The following is a 19,243-nucleotide window of genomic DNA, read 5'->3' on the forward strand; positions in this document are numbered from 1 at the left end:
TGTGCTAAAGAGTCACTGGCCTACAGCATTTCTCGCCCCCAACCCCATCTTATGGAGTGTTAGTCACTCAGTCGTGTCCTACTCTTTGCGACTCCATGGACTGTAGCCTGCCAGGCTGCTCTGTCCATGGGATTCTCCAGGCAAGAATACTGGAGTGGGTTGCCTTCTCCAGGAGATCTCCCCAATCCAGGGGTCAAACCTGAGTCTCCTGCATTGCAGGCAGATTCTTTACCATTTGAGCCACCTGGGAAGTAGCATCCTATGTCTCGTTAAAAATGGATATGAAGTAGAATTAAACTGAGCCCTAGGGAGGAGCAGGGCTTCCCACGTGGCTCGGTGGTAAAGAATCCTTCTGCCAATGCAGGAGATGCAGGAGACACAAGAGTTGCAGGTTCAATCCCCCCATTCGGGCAGAGTTCCCAGAGAAGGAAATTGTACCCTGCTCCATAAATCTTGCCTGTAAAATCCCATGGACAGAGGAGATTGGCAGACTACATACGGTCCATGGGGTCGCAAAGAGTCTGACACGACTGAGCGACTGAACACATGGGTGAAAAGCAGGCAATGTTCCCCAGCCCTCAACCCTGGATGCCTGGGGAACATCCCAAAATGTTATGATGCTGGGTTCCCTCCCCAGAGATCCTGATTGGTGAGTCTGCTGTGGTGGGACTGGAGCTCAGAGTTTTGTAACCATCCTTTCTCCCAATCAGATGGTTCTCATGTGAAACCCAGGCTCAGAACCGCTGCCAGGGGTTTGGAGAATCGACTTTGCCTTTCCTGGGTGTTCTAGTCTTTGTTCCGAGTTGGCTTTGGTGGTGGTGAAGGTTTGCCAGACGTCAGATTCACCTCCAGCTCCTAGTCAGGTTTGCCTTTGCCCTGAGAGAGATGGAGAAGACAGGCTTGACCAGGGGATGGACCAGCTTGTGACAGGGGCCCGTCTCAGACCTTTGCTTCCTTCCTGCAGAGGAAGCACTGGAGCATGGCCCAGGGTACCTGGCAAGATGGGCTGGCAGATCCGGGGAGGCTGCTCAGCTGCTGGTCACATCCTGGGTGCTGCCCAGACAGGGCACTGACCCCATGCTGGGGGGACAGTAGCTGAGCTGAGGGGACTGACCGGGCTGGGGGGCACTTGGTGGGGCCACCTTTCTCAGATGGCCTGCCTGCTTTCCGGCTGCATGACAGTTGCAGGAGGGCAGTGGGGGCCTGGCCGCAGCAGCAGGGGCTGTAGCATGAGACACGCAGAAACCCTGTTCCCCACTCCCAGGGAGAGAGCATCCCGCCCACAGGGCTCCCCACCCACCGCTTGTCACCACTTCACTCCTCCGGAATGCTTGTGGGCACGTTGCCCAGGCAACCAGAATGCCAGCACGTTGCTATCCTTCAGTCTCCTCCGAGCACCTGTGAAGCCTATCTAGCAACAGCCCCCATGGCTCAGAGTTCTGTACACACCCTGCTCTGGAGCACCCAGGGAAGGAAGATGGTTCCTGGGTGCCATCCCCAGCCATGGTGGCTAGTGGTGGGACCACGTCTGGGAGCCGAGCCTGAAGTACTCGCCATGGAGTCCCTGACACACCGTGGTGTGGGTACCCGTGTTCACCCCATTTGACAGGTGGGGAAACTGAGGCTCGGAGAAGTTCCATTCATTGCCCATGCTCGCACAGCTAGGAGGCTGGAAGTCAGGTCGCCGGCCCTGAGCCCGTGTCAGCACCACACCAGGCCTCTTCTGGAGCTCCGGGGCTTTGTGATGGGGGCCTGTCCTTTGCATGTAGAATGTCCTGCAGCCTCCCTAGCCTCTGCCCACTAGATGCCAGTAGCAGTGCCTCCCTCCCCAGCTGCTGGTGCCCAGGAATGTCTCCAGACCTTGCAGAACATCCTGTGGGGGCGTGACTCCCCTGGAGAGACGCACTGACGGCATGAATGTACTGAGTTATCTGGACGGCGTCACTGACACACAAGGGCTTGTTATCTTTCGTGAGAGCTTGTGAAATTATTCCCTGGAACCCGCAGGGCCCTGATGGCTGGGTAAGGTTGGGGGTAGGGGTGTGGAGTCCCACCTGCCCAGGCTCAGCACCCACCCAAGCACCTCCCTATGGGTGGAGCCTCCGTGCAGATGGTCCAGGGAGTAGAGTTGCCATGGTTACAGCTTATCGTGAGTTTGTTCTTGCTCTACTTCTTCTAGTGTGTCCCCGGTCCCACAGGTCTAGGGCTGTTGGGACCTAGTTTCTGAGCACAGAGATCATGAGTCCCTGAGTCCTAGACTCACGGTGACCCCAGCCAGGCCCCTTATTTTCCGGGTCTCCTGTTGTCCACACCTGGGTAATGATGGTTTGGGATGAGGGCACCTACACACAGATGCTCCAGGACAAAGGGGTCTATCAGGAGACTGATTTTCCTGTGCTTCACTCACAGTGAGGCACCCAGGAGTGGGAGGGTGCCAAGTGGAGGGTGCTGAGAGGCCTGCAGACCCAGGACTGATCCCACTCTCCAAGGAAGGAGAGTAGCCAGAGGTGTCCTGTCGCCTGTTGTGTTGGAGGGTTCTTTCCAAGGCTGCTCCCTCTCCGTGTCAGACACTGTTTGTGCACCCAGCATCCACGGGGGCCATGGAGTATGAAAGCTTAGGTACTCTGAGTGCCTTTCCTGAAGGGAGGGAGGCTTTAATCCCCTGAGTCCTGGGGCTGAGCACGGAGCAGCTCCAACAGGCCATCACGGTGACATCGGGCTGGGAGCACTGTTTGAATGAATCAAGGCTGCGTTTGTTTCATTAGGAAAACTGAACCAGTGACACTTTCCAGAAGAAAGTGTGTGTTCCCTTCTGGAGCTGGTATGGAGGGATGGAGGTTGAGGCACCTGTGTTCATGAGCAGGGAGGGTGGGTCTCTGCTCCAGAAAAATAGCCAGAAGCTGCTGCACTGTCCTGTTGCTGTTGGGGATCCAGGGGACACAGGGTGGAAGGGGGCCCCTCGAGTGCATCTGGGCACCAGAGGGTCCTGTGTGGAGGGGGGAGATGGACATACCCTGGTGCTGGAAGTCCTTGTTCCGCTTTCTCCAGGGCAGAGAACTTAGGGCAACACTGAATCTGGGTGACAGAGCTTTTCCTGCCCTGGGTACCAAGCTCTCCCTCCTCACCTAGAACGGATGCTGCTGCTTCCTAATGGGATGTATGTTCCACCGGGAGGAGAGGGTGCTGAGTCCACCTGGAGTTTCACTTTGCCTGATGGTCAGCATTGAGCATGGCTACCCTCTCCCCTCTGTCCCAGCCTTGAGATCTGGGACATGACCTCAGAAGGCTCACTGCCACCTCCATCCACCCTGGACCCCAAGCCTGTACTCCATGGTTTCTGGTCTTTTTCGAAGAACAGAATTATGCCATCAGTTTCTAGGAGAGGGTAGCTCTGAATGTTCTGAGAGAGAATCACATGACTTGTTCCTCCCAAGCCTTCCTCCAGCTCCCTGAGTGGGAGATCCCATGGCTGGGCACCCTGATGCCTTCCTGCCAGCCCACACCCCCAAAGCATGTGGAATGTAGGTTTGAAAGGAAGAGAGAGTCCTGCCTGTTACCACTGTCCTCTCTGTTTGGGACAGTGACTTCCTCAGATTTGTCCCTTTCCACAGAGTATTAATAAGCAGAGACATCACTTTGCTGACAAAACTCTGTATAGTCAAAGCTATGGTTTTTCCTGTAGTCATGTATGGATGTTAGAGTTGGACTGAGTGCTGAAGAATTGATGCTTTCAAATCGTGATGTTGGAGAAGACTTGAGAGTCCCTTGGACTGCAAGGAGATCAAACCAGTCAATCCTCAAGAAAATCAGTCCTGAATATTCATTGGAAGGACCGATGCTGAAGCTGAAGCTCTAAAACTTTGGCCACCTGATGTGACGACCTGACTCATTGGAAAAGACCCTGATGCTGGGAAATATTGAAATATTTGGAATAATATGGAAATAATGAAGGCAGGAAGAGAAGGGGGCGACAGGATGAGATGGTTGGATGGCATCACTCAATGGGCATGAGTTTGAGTAAACTCTGGGAGATCGTGAAGGACAGGGAAGCCTGGCGTGCTGCAGGCCAAGAGGTTGCAAAGAGTTGGACATGACTTAGCAGCTGAACAACAACGTGGCTTGGCTGCTGGATGGGTGAGATTTGAAGAGTTAAAAACAAAGTGGGTTTTCTCCCTCGAGTGTTTGCTGTGCTTGGGGTCCTGCTTCCTGAGATGAGCATGTGGAAAGGAGACAGTCATTACTTTTCAGTGGAGACTCCTGGCCGACAGGACATCACAGGGGCTGAGGTCATCAGCAGTGGTGGGTTGTGCTGACAGCAGGTGCCCCCAGTATCATGTGATGAGGAGGCTGCTGCAGGTCTGTGTTTCCTCCCAAGAACCCACTAGCCCAGTCTAACCTTGAGAGAAGCACCAGACAAAGCCCAGTAGAGGACCATCCTACAAACTACCTGACCCATCCTGCTCAAAACTTTCAAGGTCGTCCAGAGAAAGCGAGTCCGAGCGTCCATCACACTCTAGAGGAGCTTGAGGAAACGTGGTGACTAATGTCATGTGGGGGCCTGAGTGCGAGCCTGAAAGAGAAAACTGGTGAAACCCTAATACAGCGTGGAACTTGGTTCCTGGTCACGGGCCCGTGTGTTCTCTTAGTTTTGACGGATTCATGTTGGTGATGTAGGATGTTCTCATAGAGGACTCTGGAGGACTACACAGGAGTTCTTTGTGCCCTTGTGCAATTTTCTGTGAATCTAAAACTGCTCTAAAAGCTACCATTTGTGACCCCATGGACAGTAGCCTGCACCAAGCTCCTCCGTCCATGGGATTTTCAAAGCAAGAGTACTGGAGTGGGTTGCCATTTCCTTCTCCAGGGAATCTTCCCAACCCAGGGATCGAACCCAGGTCTCTCACATTGTAGACAGACAATTTACCATCTGAGCCATGAGGGAAGTCCAAAAGCTACCATATGACCCTGCAATTCCATTCCTGGGTGTATACCAGAGGAAAACATGATCCAAAAGGATACACGCACGCCAGTGTTCATTGCAGCACTGTTTACGATGGCCAAGACATGCAAGCAACCTAACCGTCCATCGACAGAGGAATGGATAAAGACAATGTGGTCCATATACACAATGGAATGTTACTCAGCCATTCAAAAGAATGAAATAATGCCACTTGCAGCAACATGGATGGACCTGGAGAGTGTCATAGTGAGTGAAGTAAGTCAGACAGAGAAGGAGAAATATATGACTTCCCCTTTATGTGGAATCTGAAATGATACAAATGAACTTGTTTACAAAATAGAAACAGAGTCAGAGACTTGGAGAAGGAACTTATGGCTCACGGAGGGGGATGGACAGCAGGGTTGGGGGAAGGGGTAATTAGGGAATTTGGGATGGACATGTGCTGCTGCTGCTGCTGCTGCTAAGTCGCTTCAGTCGTGTCCGACTCTGTGCGACCCCATAGGCGGCAGCCCACCAGACTCCGCCATCCCTGGGATTCTCCAGGCAAGAACATGAGTGGGTTGCCATTTCCTTCTCCAATGCAGGAAAGTGAAAAGTGAAAGTGAAGTCACTCAGTCATGTCCGACTCTTTGCGACCCCATGGACTGCTATATTTAAAATGTGTAATCAACAAGGACCTACTGTATAGAACAGGAAACTCTGCTGTGTGTTATGTTGCAGCCTGGATGGAAGGGGAGTTTTGGGGAGAATGGATACATGTATATGTATGGCTAAGTCCATCTGCTGTTCACCTGAAGCTATCACAATGTTGTTAATTGGCTATTCTGCAATACAAAATAAAGGTTTTTTTTAAATTTATAAAAGATAAAACTGCTCTAAAAAGCTTATTTAAACAAACAAGCCAATAAGTGGCGTGGGATGGAGAGGCATCTGCACGCAGGGTCAGGCTGAAAGTGGGGCAGGTAGACTGAACAGGGGTCCCAGGTGAAGAGATGCTCGAGTCTGCAGGGGATTGGGAGTGTCCACTTAGGAACACGGACTCCCCCAGAGCCAACTCTGTGCTGGAGGAAGCCCATCTGTGTCTGTCGCACATGCATCTTCGGAGTCATTTCAGGTTGTACCCTGTCAATTATTGATCACAGACACACAGTTCTTCTTAGAAGGTGTGGAGTCCTCCATGCCACTGCTCCAACTGTGTTGAATAAGGATTGAACCCAGGGCCTGTGAAGCAGAAGCAGCAAGCCCATGCTCAGGCCAACCTCAAACAGAATTATTCCTACCGTGACTTGTCCCTCAAGCCAGCTGATGACAAGCCCAAGAGCAGACATGGAAGGTGGGGGTCTCCCTCAGTCATCTGGTGCTGAGATTGCACACGGGGTGCTGGTCACTGCCTGTGGCAGGGCTGGGACAGGCTGGCCACCTACCTGACACCTCTCGGGTCCTGTCTCATCCTGGAGATTGTGGTATGGCCTCTGAGCTGTGCAGACTCAGGGCTCCTGCATGACCTTGTCGTCCAGCCTGGGTGTTCAAGCAAGTGGAAGCCAGCTGCTTGCAGGAGGCACCCTTGCAGACTCCTTGCTTGAGAAAAGTGCGCCCTTAAATGGGAGAGACGTCTTTGTCACCCTTAATTGACAGTGATTTTCTTCAGTGAAGAAAATACACAGAAGGTATCGAATTGAATCTCAATTTGCTGAATGTTATTAAACCGTTCTTCGGGAAAAAAGATTTCAATAAAAATTTAAAAGGGAGAGAAGCAAAAAGCTTGCAAACTAGAAAGTAAAGTGAGATGGAGCCGTAGTTCCTGATTTTGGAGCAGTCAGGTGGGGTGGCTGGGACGTTTGTTCTTCATTTGAAAGTCTAGGCTGGGATGCTGCCACGGGGGAGCTGTCTGTCATGGAGTATAGATGGGCAGCCGACATTCAGGCAAGGATCATGAGGACGAACCTGAAGTCTCAGCCACAAGTTTACTGCCAAGGCCGCCTCTGACCCCAGCATCCTTTCTTTCCTCCTGCCTGCCATGACAGGGAGCAGGGCTAGGCCTCAGTGCAGTGCACCCCAAGCCTGTCTACACTACCCTGGCACACATCACCTCTTCAGATCCAGTCTACACACCCTAAAATCCACTCCTTTAAAGTGCAGGTGTCAGTAGTTTTAATATATTCACAAGTTTGTACAACTGTTGCCACGATAATTCTGGAACATTCTTATCACCCCCTAAAAGAAATCCTGTAATCATTAGAGTTTAGATAGTAACTCCCAACCTCCCTGCCCCCAGCTCCTGGCAACCACCAGTCTACTTTCTGTCCCTGTGGATTGATTGATTCTGGGCATTTCATGTAAATAGAATCGTGCAACCTGCAGCCTTTTGTAACTGACTTCTTTGTGATGTCTTCAAGGTCCATCCATGTGGTAACATGTATCAGGACTTATTTCCTTTAAAAAAAATTCATTGGAGTGTGGTGGCTGTACAATGATCTTCCCAGGTAGCTCAGCCGGTAAATATTGTGTTATTTTCTACTTGCTGCTGCTAAGTCGCTTCAGTCATGTCCGACTCTGTGTGACCCCATGGACTGCAGCCTACCAGGCTTCTCCGTCCATGGGATTCTCCAGGCAGCAAATCAGCAGTGTGTTTACATATGTCCCCTCTTTTTTGGATTCCCTTCCCTTAGGTCACCATGCTGCTGCTGCTGCTAAGTCGCTTCAGTTGTGTCCGACTCTGTGCGACCCCATAGACGGCAGCTCACCAGGCTCCCCCGTCCCTGGGATTCTCCAGGAAAGAACACTGGAGTGGGTTGCCATTTCCTTCTCCAATGCATGAAAGTGAAAAGTGAAAGTGAAGTCGCTCAGTCATGTCCGACTCTTCGAGTACTGAATAGAGTTCCTTGTGCTATACAGTCAGTTCTCCTTAGTTATCTGTTTTATTCACAGAATCAATAGTGTATATATGTCAGTCCCAAATCTCCCAATTCATCCCACCCCCATACTTCTTTCCATTTTATGGACAATTAATGTTCCACTGTAGGGCTGGGCCACTTTCTCATCAATTGATGGACACTGAGGCTGTCTGTCTCCCCTTTCCTCTGTTAGAAATAATACTACTGTGAACATTCAGGTACACATTTTTGCTCCCAAGAGTGAAATTTCTGGGTCCACTGGTAACTCTCAGTCTTTGAGGAACTTCCAAACTGTTTAATGGCTGCACCAATTCACATTCTCACCAATGATGCATGAGACTTCTGTCTCCCCACATCCCTGCTGACATTTGGAATTGTGTCTTTTTGCTTGGAGCCATCCATGTGGGGGTGGAGTGGTGGTATTTTGTAAGGGGTCTGTGGAGGCCCCAGAGTTTAGGGGGAGCTGGCCCCACCTTTGCCTGCACTGTGACCTGACCTTGGTGTGTTACCTGGCGGCCCTGATGGTTAGTGGCATCCTCAGCAGTGTTATCAGCGGTCTCAGGCCCTCCCGGCCCTCGCAGATGTGTGGGGTCCTCTTGAGAATAGGCTGATGGCACCGTGGATGCCTTCCTGAGTGAGAGGATATGTGAGTGGTGCTCCAAGAACCCCTTCATCATAAAGTGGGCGTGGTGTTGGGGACTGAAAGCTTCCCAGTCCTGTGCTGAGCAGTGTCATGGCAGAGTGTTCCTGGGGTCCTGCCTGGTTTCAGGACCAGATGAGGGATGATGACAGAGGTCACCTGCTGCCCCCCTCACATGGTCCTTGCAGACCTGGCAGAATCCCCTCATGCCAAGGTGTGTCTTCAGCCCAGCGTGTCCCCACACCAGTCCAGGAAGGTCCAGGTTGCACAAAGAGGCAGAGGCCTGCTGATAGAGCAGGGGGGTTGGAGCCTTTGACCTCTGTAAAAAGATGAATGATGATGGGTCCTCTGTAAAGAGGCCACAGGATCGGCCGCTGACCTCCCTGTTGGAGGGGCTTTCTCCATCCCTACCCTGAGCCCTGCATTTCCTGGCTGCTGCGGGTGGGGGGGGGGTAGGGTGGGTGGAGCCTCTGTCCTGACCTGTTCACCTGGCCTCCTGTTTTCCCTGTGAACAAGTCCACCAGTTCAAAAACAGACTAGGCTGGAAGAGGAAAAATACATCCAGCTCTCCCTGCCATTGTGATGGCCTGGCTTTTCTACATAACAGCTGGGTGGCATGGAAAAGAGGGTTTCCATGGTAACCAATTACAGCTCATGATTGGTGGAAAATGGCAGAAATATCCTGCGTGTGAAGTTATGCCGGGCAGGCAGGCACAGGCTCAGGGGCTGCTGTTTTAATTTCCTGGGCCGATACTTCTCCAGGTAGAGGTGGCAAGTGGGTTTGTGTACAGCTGTTCTTCATTCAGCCTGGCGAGGCCGGATGTGACTGTGGTACCTTGGGGTGCCTGGAGAGGCCTGGGCATGCCTAGTGAGGTCTGCAGGTACCTGGGGAGGCCCGAGGGTTCCTGGTCATACCTGGAGGGGCCTATTGGTGACTGGTGGGGTGCGGTGAGATCTAGTGAGGTGGTGGTACTTGGTGGTGCCTGGTGAAGCCTAAGATTACAAGACAAGGCCTAGTGGTAACCTGGTGGCACCTACTGAGGCCTGGTGGTACCAGTAGGGCCTGATTGTACCTGGTGTAGCCTGGTGAGACCTGCTGAGACCTGGGGGCTCCTGGTAGTACCTGGTGGGGTCTCAGGGTGCCTGATGGGATCTGGTGAGGCCTAGTGACACCTGGTAAGGTGTTGGCACTTGGTGGTGCCCAGTGAAGACTGAGGTTACAAGATGAGGCATGGGGGTTCCTGGTGAAGCCTGGTGAAACCCAGTGATCCTTATAAGGCCTAGGGGTGTCTGTGAGGCTGAGGGTGCTCAGCGCTGCCCTGTGGTGCCTGGGGGTGGCCAGTGGTATCCTCCAAGCCGAGATCACACCTGCTGGAAGCAGTGTCTCACTTCCCTGGGGGCTGGGCTTGTGTCTAGATGCACAGACAGGTGGGAGAACCTGAGCTTCTAAACCTCAACGGAGCTGCCCTCGGTGTGCACCTGAGGGACCCCTCGCTGACCTGAATCTCTGTGTGCGAGGCTGGCCTGGTCCCTGCACCGCCCTGGGCTGGCCATGCTGAGAAATTGCACACCGGCAGCCTCTTGATGCGGAAACATTAGCATAATGAGCAGATCCTAATTTCTGCAGCCAAGCACTTTCTCGTTCTGATTAAAAAACCGAGGCCTTATTATTCTGGGATCTGTCTTTTTTGGCAATTAGCACTCATTAATACAAGTTTCTTTCTCTCAACACATGGATGTCCGGGGGCACAGCACCTTCCTGGGTGTTGGTGAGCATAGGTCAGCCCCGGGCACATGGACAGCCTCATACTCACTCAGGGGCTGAATTAGTCCCTTTTAAAGTCATATGACAGCTCGGCTAAGAAACGCTGTCCAACTCCACTTCCACAGGCCTGGTTCCGAGCAGGGTTGGCAGCTCAGCTCACTGAACACGCTCGCCCTCCCCTGCCTGCCACCATCCCTAAATTCTGGCTTTGTGTCAGTTTTCAGATTTGACGTTGGTGATGAGCTCTGATTTTGAAGGGTACCTGTCCCCAGCCCTCAGTTATCTAACTAAGCAGGTGGGAGGACCCAGGGGCCGGGTTCCCCTACCCTGCGTGTGGCCACATCCTGACCTGGCTCCATCCTGCCCAGGTCCAGCGCACGCTCAGCGCTGCGTGCCCTCCCCAGCCTCCCCATGCTGAGGATGCAGGGGACAGGGTTTGCCAGGGCACCTGCACGGGAGGTCAATGTCAGCAGAGCAAGCACTTGGTGGAGTTGGTGCCTTGACGAACTTTCCGCTTCCGGGCAGCACATCTTCTGAGCGAGATCCAGAGGCAGCCACAAGTCAGCAGCTCTCCCTGTGCACACATCATGGCATTTGAGGCCGCAAGCCTGCTTTCAAATAGACGCATCCGACTGAAATAGGAGGCCAAGGGGGTGGGTGTGGCAGGGCACAGGGCCCGGCCGGAGCAGCAGGTGTGGGACTCTGTGCCCCATGGGAAGCCAGACAGGCTGAAACCCCCATCCCTCCAGACGTCAGGACTGGCAGCTGTGAGCTTAGCATCACTCACCCGGGAGTGGGGACTTCTGTGACCCAGAGCGACGTGCCCGGCCTTGGACACAGTGTGTGGACACATTCCTGGCTCTGCTGTCCCCTCCCTGGTTCCCTCTTGGTATCTCTGTTTTATTCTAGGTCAAAGCAAAGTGGGATGGAAGACCCCTGAGGTCATCATCTCTTTGGGGGCTTTGGGGACTCAGTGTCCCTCCTGTAAGTGGATTCTTTGACACCAGCTTGTCATCAGCTGGCCAAGTATGGGAGAGCTCCTGGGAGGAGAAGTGGGTCCTGACAAATGAGGCTGTCCTGTCCTTCAGCGATGCTAACAGAGCGGACATGAGTTGGCCTTTGAAGGGGACTAACGAAGGGTTCCATTCCTCTTTGGAAGTTGGGATTAGCACTTGTTACTAGGAGAGTGCTTCCTTGGCCTGGAGTGGGGGTGGAGAGAGCCCCCTGGGTGGAGGCCCCCACTGACCCTCTTCTCTCTTTCCCATGCAGTTCCATGTTCATCCGCTGGCCCGGCTGCTCCCTAGGAAGCCATGCTTGGATCCTTATAGCCATGTTTCAGCTCGCCCTGGATCTGCCCACATGTGAGTCCCTGGGCCCGGGCCCCGAGTTCCGGCTACTGCCTCGGCCACCCCACCGGCCACCTCGCTTGTGGAGTTTTAAGAGTGGACAGCCCGCTCGGATCCCTGCTCCTGTGTGGAGCCCCCGGCCGCCCCGTGTGGAGCGCGGACACAGTCACGGACAGATGCCGAGTCCCCGGGCCCGACGGGCGCACAGACCCAGGGATCAGGAGGCCACTCTTGGGCCCAAAGGGGGCCTGGCCAAGCCCCCAGCTGCTGCCAAATCCAGCCCTTCCCTGGGCTCCTCCCCCACCTCCTCCTCCTCTGCAGGGGCCAGCGGGGCCCCCACGGACCAGCAGGCCCTCCTGCGGCGGGGGAAGAGGCACCTACAGGGGCCTGCTTTCCACAGCTTTGACTTCCGGGGCAGCAGGCCCACCACGGAGACGGAGTTCATTGCCTGGGGGCCAACGGGGGAGGAGGAGGCCCTGGAATCCAACACATTCCCGGGCTTTTACGGCCCCACCACGGTCTCCATCTTCCAAACGCGGAAGACAACTGTGGCCACCGCCACCACCACCGCCACAGCCACCGCAGCCGCTTCCGTGCCGCTGCAGACTCACGGGCTCACCGAGCCCCTGGACCCCAGGAGTAGGATCCCAGTTGGGGTAAGCACAACGGAGCCTTCCACCAGTCCCAGCAGAGACAGTGGCCAAGACAGCCAGCCCCCGCGGGTTCTGGGGGAGACCTCAGGTACGCCCACCTCTTCTCTGGTTGGATTTGGGTTGTGGGGTGCTTTGGGAGGGTGTGGCTTACAATGCTGGGATTGTCTGTTTTCCAGCAGGAGCCCCTAAAGCCATAGTACCTGAGGGTGAGATGGGGAACTTTGTGTCCATGAACTTGCACATATCCACGTCCTGGCAAAGATAGGTTATGCTCTACGAGGAGTGGCCAGGCTCTTCTAGTGGATTAAGCGAGAAGGGAGAGGGTCTCTTCCTAGTAGTGACCTAGGGGTGGGCATGTACCCGCCCTGCCTTTGTAGGGGGGTTCTGAGCCCCACCAGACATGGAGCAGCATCTTCTCAAATGCCAGAACTTAATCTCTGGGACCAGCCTTGGAGTCAGGTGTGAGCACATCTGCTGATGGAGGTAGAGTGTATGGCATCTTCAGAAACCTTCCAGGGTGCAGCCCTCCGGAGGGGCAACTACCAGACCAACCCAGAGTTAAGAATTACCTTAAACAGCAGGAGAGACGGAGGCCAGGTTATCAGGAGGAATCCCCTTCAGTGTTAGCTGAGGCTTTGCACACTGACTCGGGTTCTGGGGTATCTTGTCCCTAAGGTCAGGTTAAGAGGTGTTTGGAGGATGGAGATCAGACAGATGGCTGTAATTCTGCCTGTGTCATTCTAGGTGCATGCAGACAATTAGCGTTTCTTAGTTTTGAAGTATCTACTGCATCATCATTGTTTCTTTCTCAACTCCTCCAGTGGCTTCAAAGGGAGTAGCCCTTGGAAATCTCCCAGATCAAAGCACTTCCCTTCTCTAGTAGCCCCTTGTATATACTGGCTTCAGGCCGGCAGAGGGACAGCCCAGAATCCTGGACCCATTTGTTCCCACCCACTGCTAGCATCCTTGGCTTCTGTGAACAGGGCATGGCCCCAGGCCCCATCACGACTTTCAGGTTTAGTTTGGAACTGTCCATGCACATTCTTGACCAGTAGTAGTATTTGCTAACTTGTAATACAGGACACTAATTCCAGGGCATAAGCAGGAAGGGGATAGGGGCACTGTGCAGCCTCTCCGACCCCGGGTTTGCCTACTTCCTTGGAGCTGACACGGGTCCTTTTCAGAACCCACGGGACAGAGAGAATTGCTCCTCAGGATCCCTGTGCAACCCAATTGCCACGCTGTCCCTTGCACTCTGCGTGTGCATTAGATTTTGCAAACTAGCCGGCAGGCAGGCTATGGTCATTAGTTGGACAGGTTTCCATAGAGTGGCTGGCTTTTGTTCCATGACCTACTTCCTCCCTTCACCTGGACAGAGAGCTGCAGTTTTTATCCTGAGCAGTTCTTCCCTAGAGAGCAACATATCTATGGACACAAAGCCAAGCTCCATCTCAATGCTGGGGGCCATGGGCCAGGATGGAGGGATGGAGGCTGTGAGCTTGGGAGCATCATGGGTGAGGGTCTGCAGGACTGTGCTTCAGCTGTCTCTCCTGTAGCCTCCTTCTGGAATCCACAGACACACAGAGCCTGCCATTCACTTCTGTGCCAGGCACCCAAGAGGCAGTTTACAAAGCATTAGTTTTTACCTCAATAAACTCCCAAGCCATCATCATAATAGAATTTAGTGGTGCATTCATTTATTGTCATCTCCCTGCCTACGTCACTTAGTATATAGACATGGATGAGAAAACGAGTTCCCATTTCTTCCAAATTACATTTGTTATTACTAAAGTTAAACACCCAGGACACCATTATAAGGCTTAGCAAATTAATTCACAGTACATTGGATATTGCTAATCCAACTCGACAGATGCTTATCTTGGAAAAGATTTATGGTTCTTCATAATATAATCTGGTGCTAGATTAATTTGTTTAGCACAACAAATTTAAATGGGGGAAAATATGTGTGTTTGCTTTTAATGCAGAGAAATGCTCATTCTGGGAAGTGATGCTGGATGCTGAGGAGGGGCACCCCACCATCCTCAGCTTTGAATTCAAGGCGAGAAAAGAGAGAAAATGCAGAGATGTTTCCCCTAACTGGGCTCCTCCATGCTCAACTGGTCCTACAAAAGTGACCAAGCCTCAGAGCATCGACAGCCCAAGATCTCGACGAGAAATCCCCTAGTGGTCAGATGCAGACCTAAGCCTCCCAACTCTGGAGTATGACCACTACTCAACACTTCTTGGCCAGCAAGATTGGCCTTGGGGATCCCAGAGCAGTGGTCTGGGGGGCTGTGTGAGCTGTCGTGAGCAGTACCTGCTTCTAAGCTGCAGATCTGCTGAACATAGCTGGGTGATTCTGGGAAAGTTCCCTTCTCTCTTCGCTATATTTTCTTCATCCGCATAATTAGAGCTTCAAAATATCTCTCCTAAAAGGTTGCTGTGAGGCCTTGATAAATCAATCCTGAGTACAAAACGCGATGCCTGGCAACCAAGAATCCTCCATCCACACCAGCTGTTTTCATACCTAGCAGGAGTGACTCCAAGGAGAGGGTTACAGATGTCGAGGGCAAACAGGCCCAGGCTTGCCCACTCACTGCACTCCGAGTCTGGAATTAAGGCTTTAAGAAGAAATACAAAGAATTTGCTAAGTCATTTCTATTGTCCAAAGAACTGTCTCTGGAATCAGACTTAGGGAGTTATTTTTTTAAATAACCTTATTTATTTATTTTTGGCTGTGCTGGGTCTTTGTTACTGTGAGGGCTTTCTCTGGTTGCAGAGAATGGAGCTAGTCTTCGTTGCGATGCATGGGCTTCTCGCTGTAGTGGCTTCTCTGGTTGTGGAGCACAGGCTCTAGAGCAAAGGCTGAGGATGGACTTAGTTGCTCTGAGGTATGTGGGATCTTCTTGGGATTGAACCTGTGTCTCCTTCATTGGCAGGTGGATTTTTTACCACCAAGCCACCGGGGAAGCCCTGGGGAGTTGTTTTATTTTTCTTTCTGTAGAGAAATGTTTACAAGGGGAATGTTACATTTTCTTCTCTTTCTGTAGCACAGACATTGGTGGGCATAGAAAGGGCAGGTGGCTGGTGATTTGAAGCCCTGTGAAATCTGTCAGAGGTAACATTTTATAGAAACACTACTGGAATTGTCCAAGGGCCATACAGTGGTTGGGAGGTCTCTCCTAGTTTTAGTGTGATGGTTAAGAGTGATGCAGCCTGATGCCAATCCCTGGCTTCATTTGTATTAGTTGTTTGGACCAGGACAACTTGCCTCTCCTCTTTGTGCATCAGTGGGAATTACAGAATAAACCATCTCATAATGTTGCAAAAATTAAGTGAGATAGTATATGCCCGATCCTCAGTGCCTGTCACGGGGCTTCCCTGGTGGCTCAGCAGTTAAGAATCTGCCTGCAAAGCAAGAGAAGCAGGAGACTCGGGTTCCATCCCTGGGTTGGGAAGATCCCCTGGAGGAGGGGGTGGCCACCCACGCCAGTGTTCTTGCCTGAAGAATCCCATGGACAGAAGAGCCTAGCGGGCTATAGTCCAAATAGTTGCAAAGAGTCAGACACAACTGAAGGGGCTGAGCATGCACGCACAATGCCTGTCACAGAACAGCTCCTCAGGATGCGTTTGCTGCTGTTAATATGATAATGATGATGGTGGTAGTGACGATGGTGATGATGGAGATAGTAATGATAATGATGGTGCTGGTGATAGACAGTGATGGTGGGGATGATGCTGGTGATGATAGAGGTGGGGATGATGGAGAGGATGGTGATGGTGGTGGTGCTAGTGATGATGGTGATGATGGGGATGATGATGATGGTGGTGGTGATGATGGGGTGATGATAGAGGTGGGGATGATGATGCTACTGGGATGTGATGGTGATGCTGATGATAGGGATGATGGAGATGATGGTAATTATGATGATGGAGATGGTGGTGCTGGTGGTACTGGTGGTGAGGGAGCTGACAATGATGGTTATTATTCTTGGATGATCACTGGCCTTCTGCTCCATTTGCTCTTCTCATGGTGAGTTCACTTGATGAGGTCATTAGATGAGGTCCCCATGCTCTCATCACTGACCTTGGTCCTCTGAGCAAAGATGTAGGTGATGCTTAGCCGGGAGCTGCTTGGGATGGAAAATCACCTGGCTCAGGTTCATGGAGGCGTTGAGCTCCAGCCTCACGTGGTGCTGGCAGAGGCTGCATGTCAGACGGTCAGCAGTTCACCCGAGGTTGGAGGGGAGAGCTCCCCACAGCGAAGTGCCTTCCTCCTGTGACAGCCCTCTTGCTGGTCGTGTTCTGAGTGTAGAATCACAGAGTCTCCCAGGGGGAAAATAGAAAGTCATTTCCCAGGCTTTAATCTTAATCCTGGGAAAGGGAGCCGTGGGGAATTTAAGGCAGCTGGTTTCAGTCCCTGCCTTTGCCTGCTATGGTGTCTCCTGGGTACTGGCTACAGTTGTTGTTGATTCAGTTGCTCAGTCGCGTCCGGCTCTTTGTGAACCTGGCTTGCAGCACGCCAGGCTTCCCTGTCCTTCACCATCTCCTGGAGTTTGCTCAAATTCATGGCTACAGTTAGTACTCAGTGAAGATTTCCCAGCCCTGCCAGTCCTCGACCCAGCCTGCCGGCCCCTGGCCCCCTGCCTGCACAGATACAGCTGACACTTTCCCTGCCACACTCACAGCTCTGGGAAGGTGCACTGCCCAGGAGGCCAAGGTCCCCATCGTCATTCAAGCTTTGTCCCCATTTGGATCAATCAGATTCGTGACACCCGGCAGCTCAAGGATACCGTGGCTCAGACGTCCTCCCAGCTCTGCCTGGTGATTTTTACATTGGAATCCACTCATGCGTTTTCAAGGGTGATTTCCAGGTTGCTTTGTCCTTGTCACCAGGGGCCTTCAGTGTCCTCTTTGTGGGATGGGCTGTTGTTGTCTTCTCTCACCCTGATGGTCAGCTGACTTGAACCGGGAGTGGGGAGACCTTGGGACCAAGTTGTATAACGATGGAGTAGTTTCTAGATGCCTGAATCGGAGGAGAAGGGAGTGAGAGGCAGATGGAAGGGACAGAGATGTGGTACTCCCCTTCTGTTTGAAGCTGTGATGGCGGTTTAAATGCTGAGCTCCTTTTAATTAACTTGCTGGGTGTTTGCTACCAGGGAAATGAATCTGTCCTTAATTTAAAGATATTTGAAGCAAATGACTCATGAACTTCAAAAGTTTTGAGTGGCTTAATTGGTATAAGAACATCAATGGACAAATGAGCATGTGGAGCTTTGCTAAACATGCTAAACTCTGTAGACGACGAGGCTGGTCTTTAGGGTCTTCAGTGGACCCTCCGGGGTAGATGGGGTGTGGCCTGTCCTATTGGCTCTGGTTCTTCAGTGACCCGTCTTGGCCACAGGCAGGGATCCTGTGTGTCTGCCGACAGCTCTTGGACCTGTCCAGCCTCCCCAGGCACTTCCTTGCTTTTGCTGAGCAAAGCTGTGTTCACAGCAAGTGGATAAATGAGCTCTGACTCATTAAAGCCGACCTCGGATTCTCGGGAGATGACTCTCTCACTGGGTTCCTTTTATTCCCTTCACATGCTTCCTGCTCCAACCTATTGCAATGAGTGCTTCTTAAGTTCTTTGTTTCCCTCAGGGTTTCATTCTCCTTCTAAGAGCACCTTGGAATCTGGAAGGTTCTTCAATTCTTGTGGAACCCAGGTGCCTATACTGCACTTTCTTTCTGGAAGCCAGGGCCTTCCACACCCCTGGGCTGTTGTCCTCGCCAGGCCCTGGGGAGCTGCAGGAGGAGGCCTGGATTGATGCCTCCTCACCCTGGAAACCAGTCCTCTAAGGGTGTCTCTGGGGCTGCCGGCCACCCAGGGCCTGGGGGTTGCAAGAGACATGCCCTGTAGGACACATCTCCGCTCATGGGAACTGCACTCACAGATCTGTCTAATATACGGTGGATTGAATTTATGGCTTCATCCACTCACAGGGGAATGATTCTAAGCATTGTGATTAAATATTAGATAGAACATAATTTTCATCATTTTTATATGACTATGTTAAGGGAACCGGTCTCAGAGTTTCTAGCTTCTGATCAATTGCTCAGGAAACCATTCATTCCTTAGTTGACATTAAATGTTGCACCTCGGGGTGGAGAGGGGCCAGGAAATGGAAGACCCATCCCAGTGCCCTCTTTTCAAGGAGTTTAAAAATCTCTCTGGGAAAGCCAGACAGGGAAGGGCACAAGAGAGGCAAATGACAGTTAAGGACACTAGCGGGAATGTCACAAACACCGTGTAGGCTACAGTTCAGTTGTTATTCTGCAAACGCGGATCGGGGAGGAAGAGAGGATGAGGTGAGTCCTGATGGGTTGGGAGGGTGAACAGGGGCAGAGGCTGGGGAGCCTGGTGCTCCTGGAAGCCTGGAGGCCTGCCTGGTAGAGGGAGCCTTGTGGTTGAGGAGGTGAGGGCCGACGCCAGGACGGTCTTCTTGCCTCTAGAACAGGAGCTGGAAGAGAAAACCTGTGAGGGCCCTGGGCTAGCTCACAGCTGAGACAGGACCATGAGCAGCCCTGTGTCCTTCTGCCGAGAGCTGGAGCTACAGCCTCGATGCTGCTTCCCTCCTGTTTTGTCATCAGTGAAAGGAGGGCCTTGGGGAGCTTTGGCCTGTCGGCTTCTAGCTTCAACAGCCTGCCAGCCAAGGGGCTCAGCAGTGGGCCGAGCGGTTCTCAGTGCAGGTGAGCTCTAGGGTCAGCAGGCAGATGCTGGGAAGGGGGTTTCAGAGCCACCATTTGGGGTGAGATGTCACCCGTCCTGTTCCCACCGCTGCCCCTCCCCCTCCACCCCAGCTCAGGTGTGGCCCTGGGTTACAGTGAATAACGTGAAATGGCCCAGGTGAATACATCTGGGGAGAAGCTGTGCCCTCACCTGCAGCAGGTAGGTTCCCAGTGAAGCCCAGGGCTCCCTAGAGCCCCCGCCCAGATCCAGAGA

General features: G+C 52.6%; 1 protein-coding gene across 1 annotated transcript in view; it reads left to right on the top strand.

Moving 5' to 3' along the window:
* The window catches only part of AJAP1 (adherens junctions associated protein 1), a 128,269-nt gene that overhangs the window by 49,543 nt on the left and 59,483 nt on the right, over positions 1-19,243 (top strand). Inside the window, exon 2 of the mRNA XM_025285813.3 lies at positions 11,529-12,346. Coding sequence (XP_025141598.3) covers positions 11,529-12,346 — 818 coding nt within the window. The remainder of the gene's footprint in view (positions 1-11,528; positions 12,347-19,243) is intronic.

This window comes from Bubalus bubalis, chromosome 5 (genome assembly GCF_019923935.1).
Source record: "Bubalus bubalis isolate 160015118507 breed Murrah chromosome 5, NDDB_SH_1, whole genome shotgun sequence".
In the NCBI taxonomy this organism is placed as follows: Eukaryota; Metazoa; Chordata; class Mammalia; order Artiodactyla; family Bovidae; genus Bubalus; species Bubalus bubalis.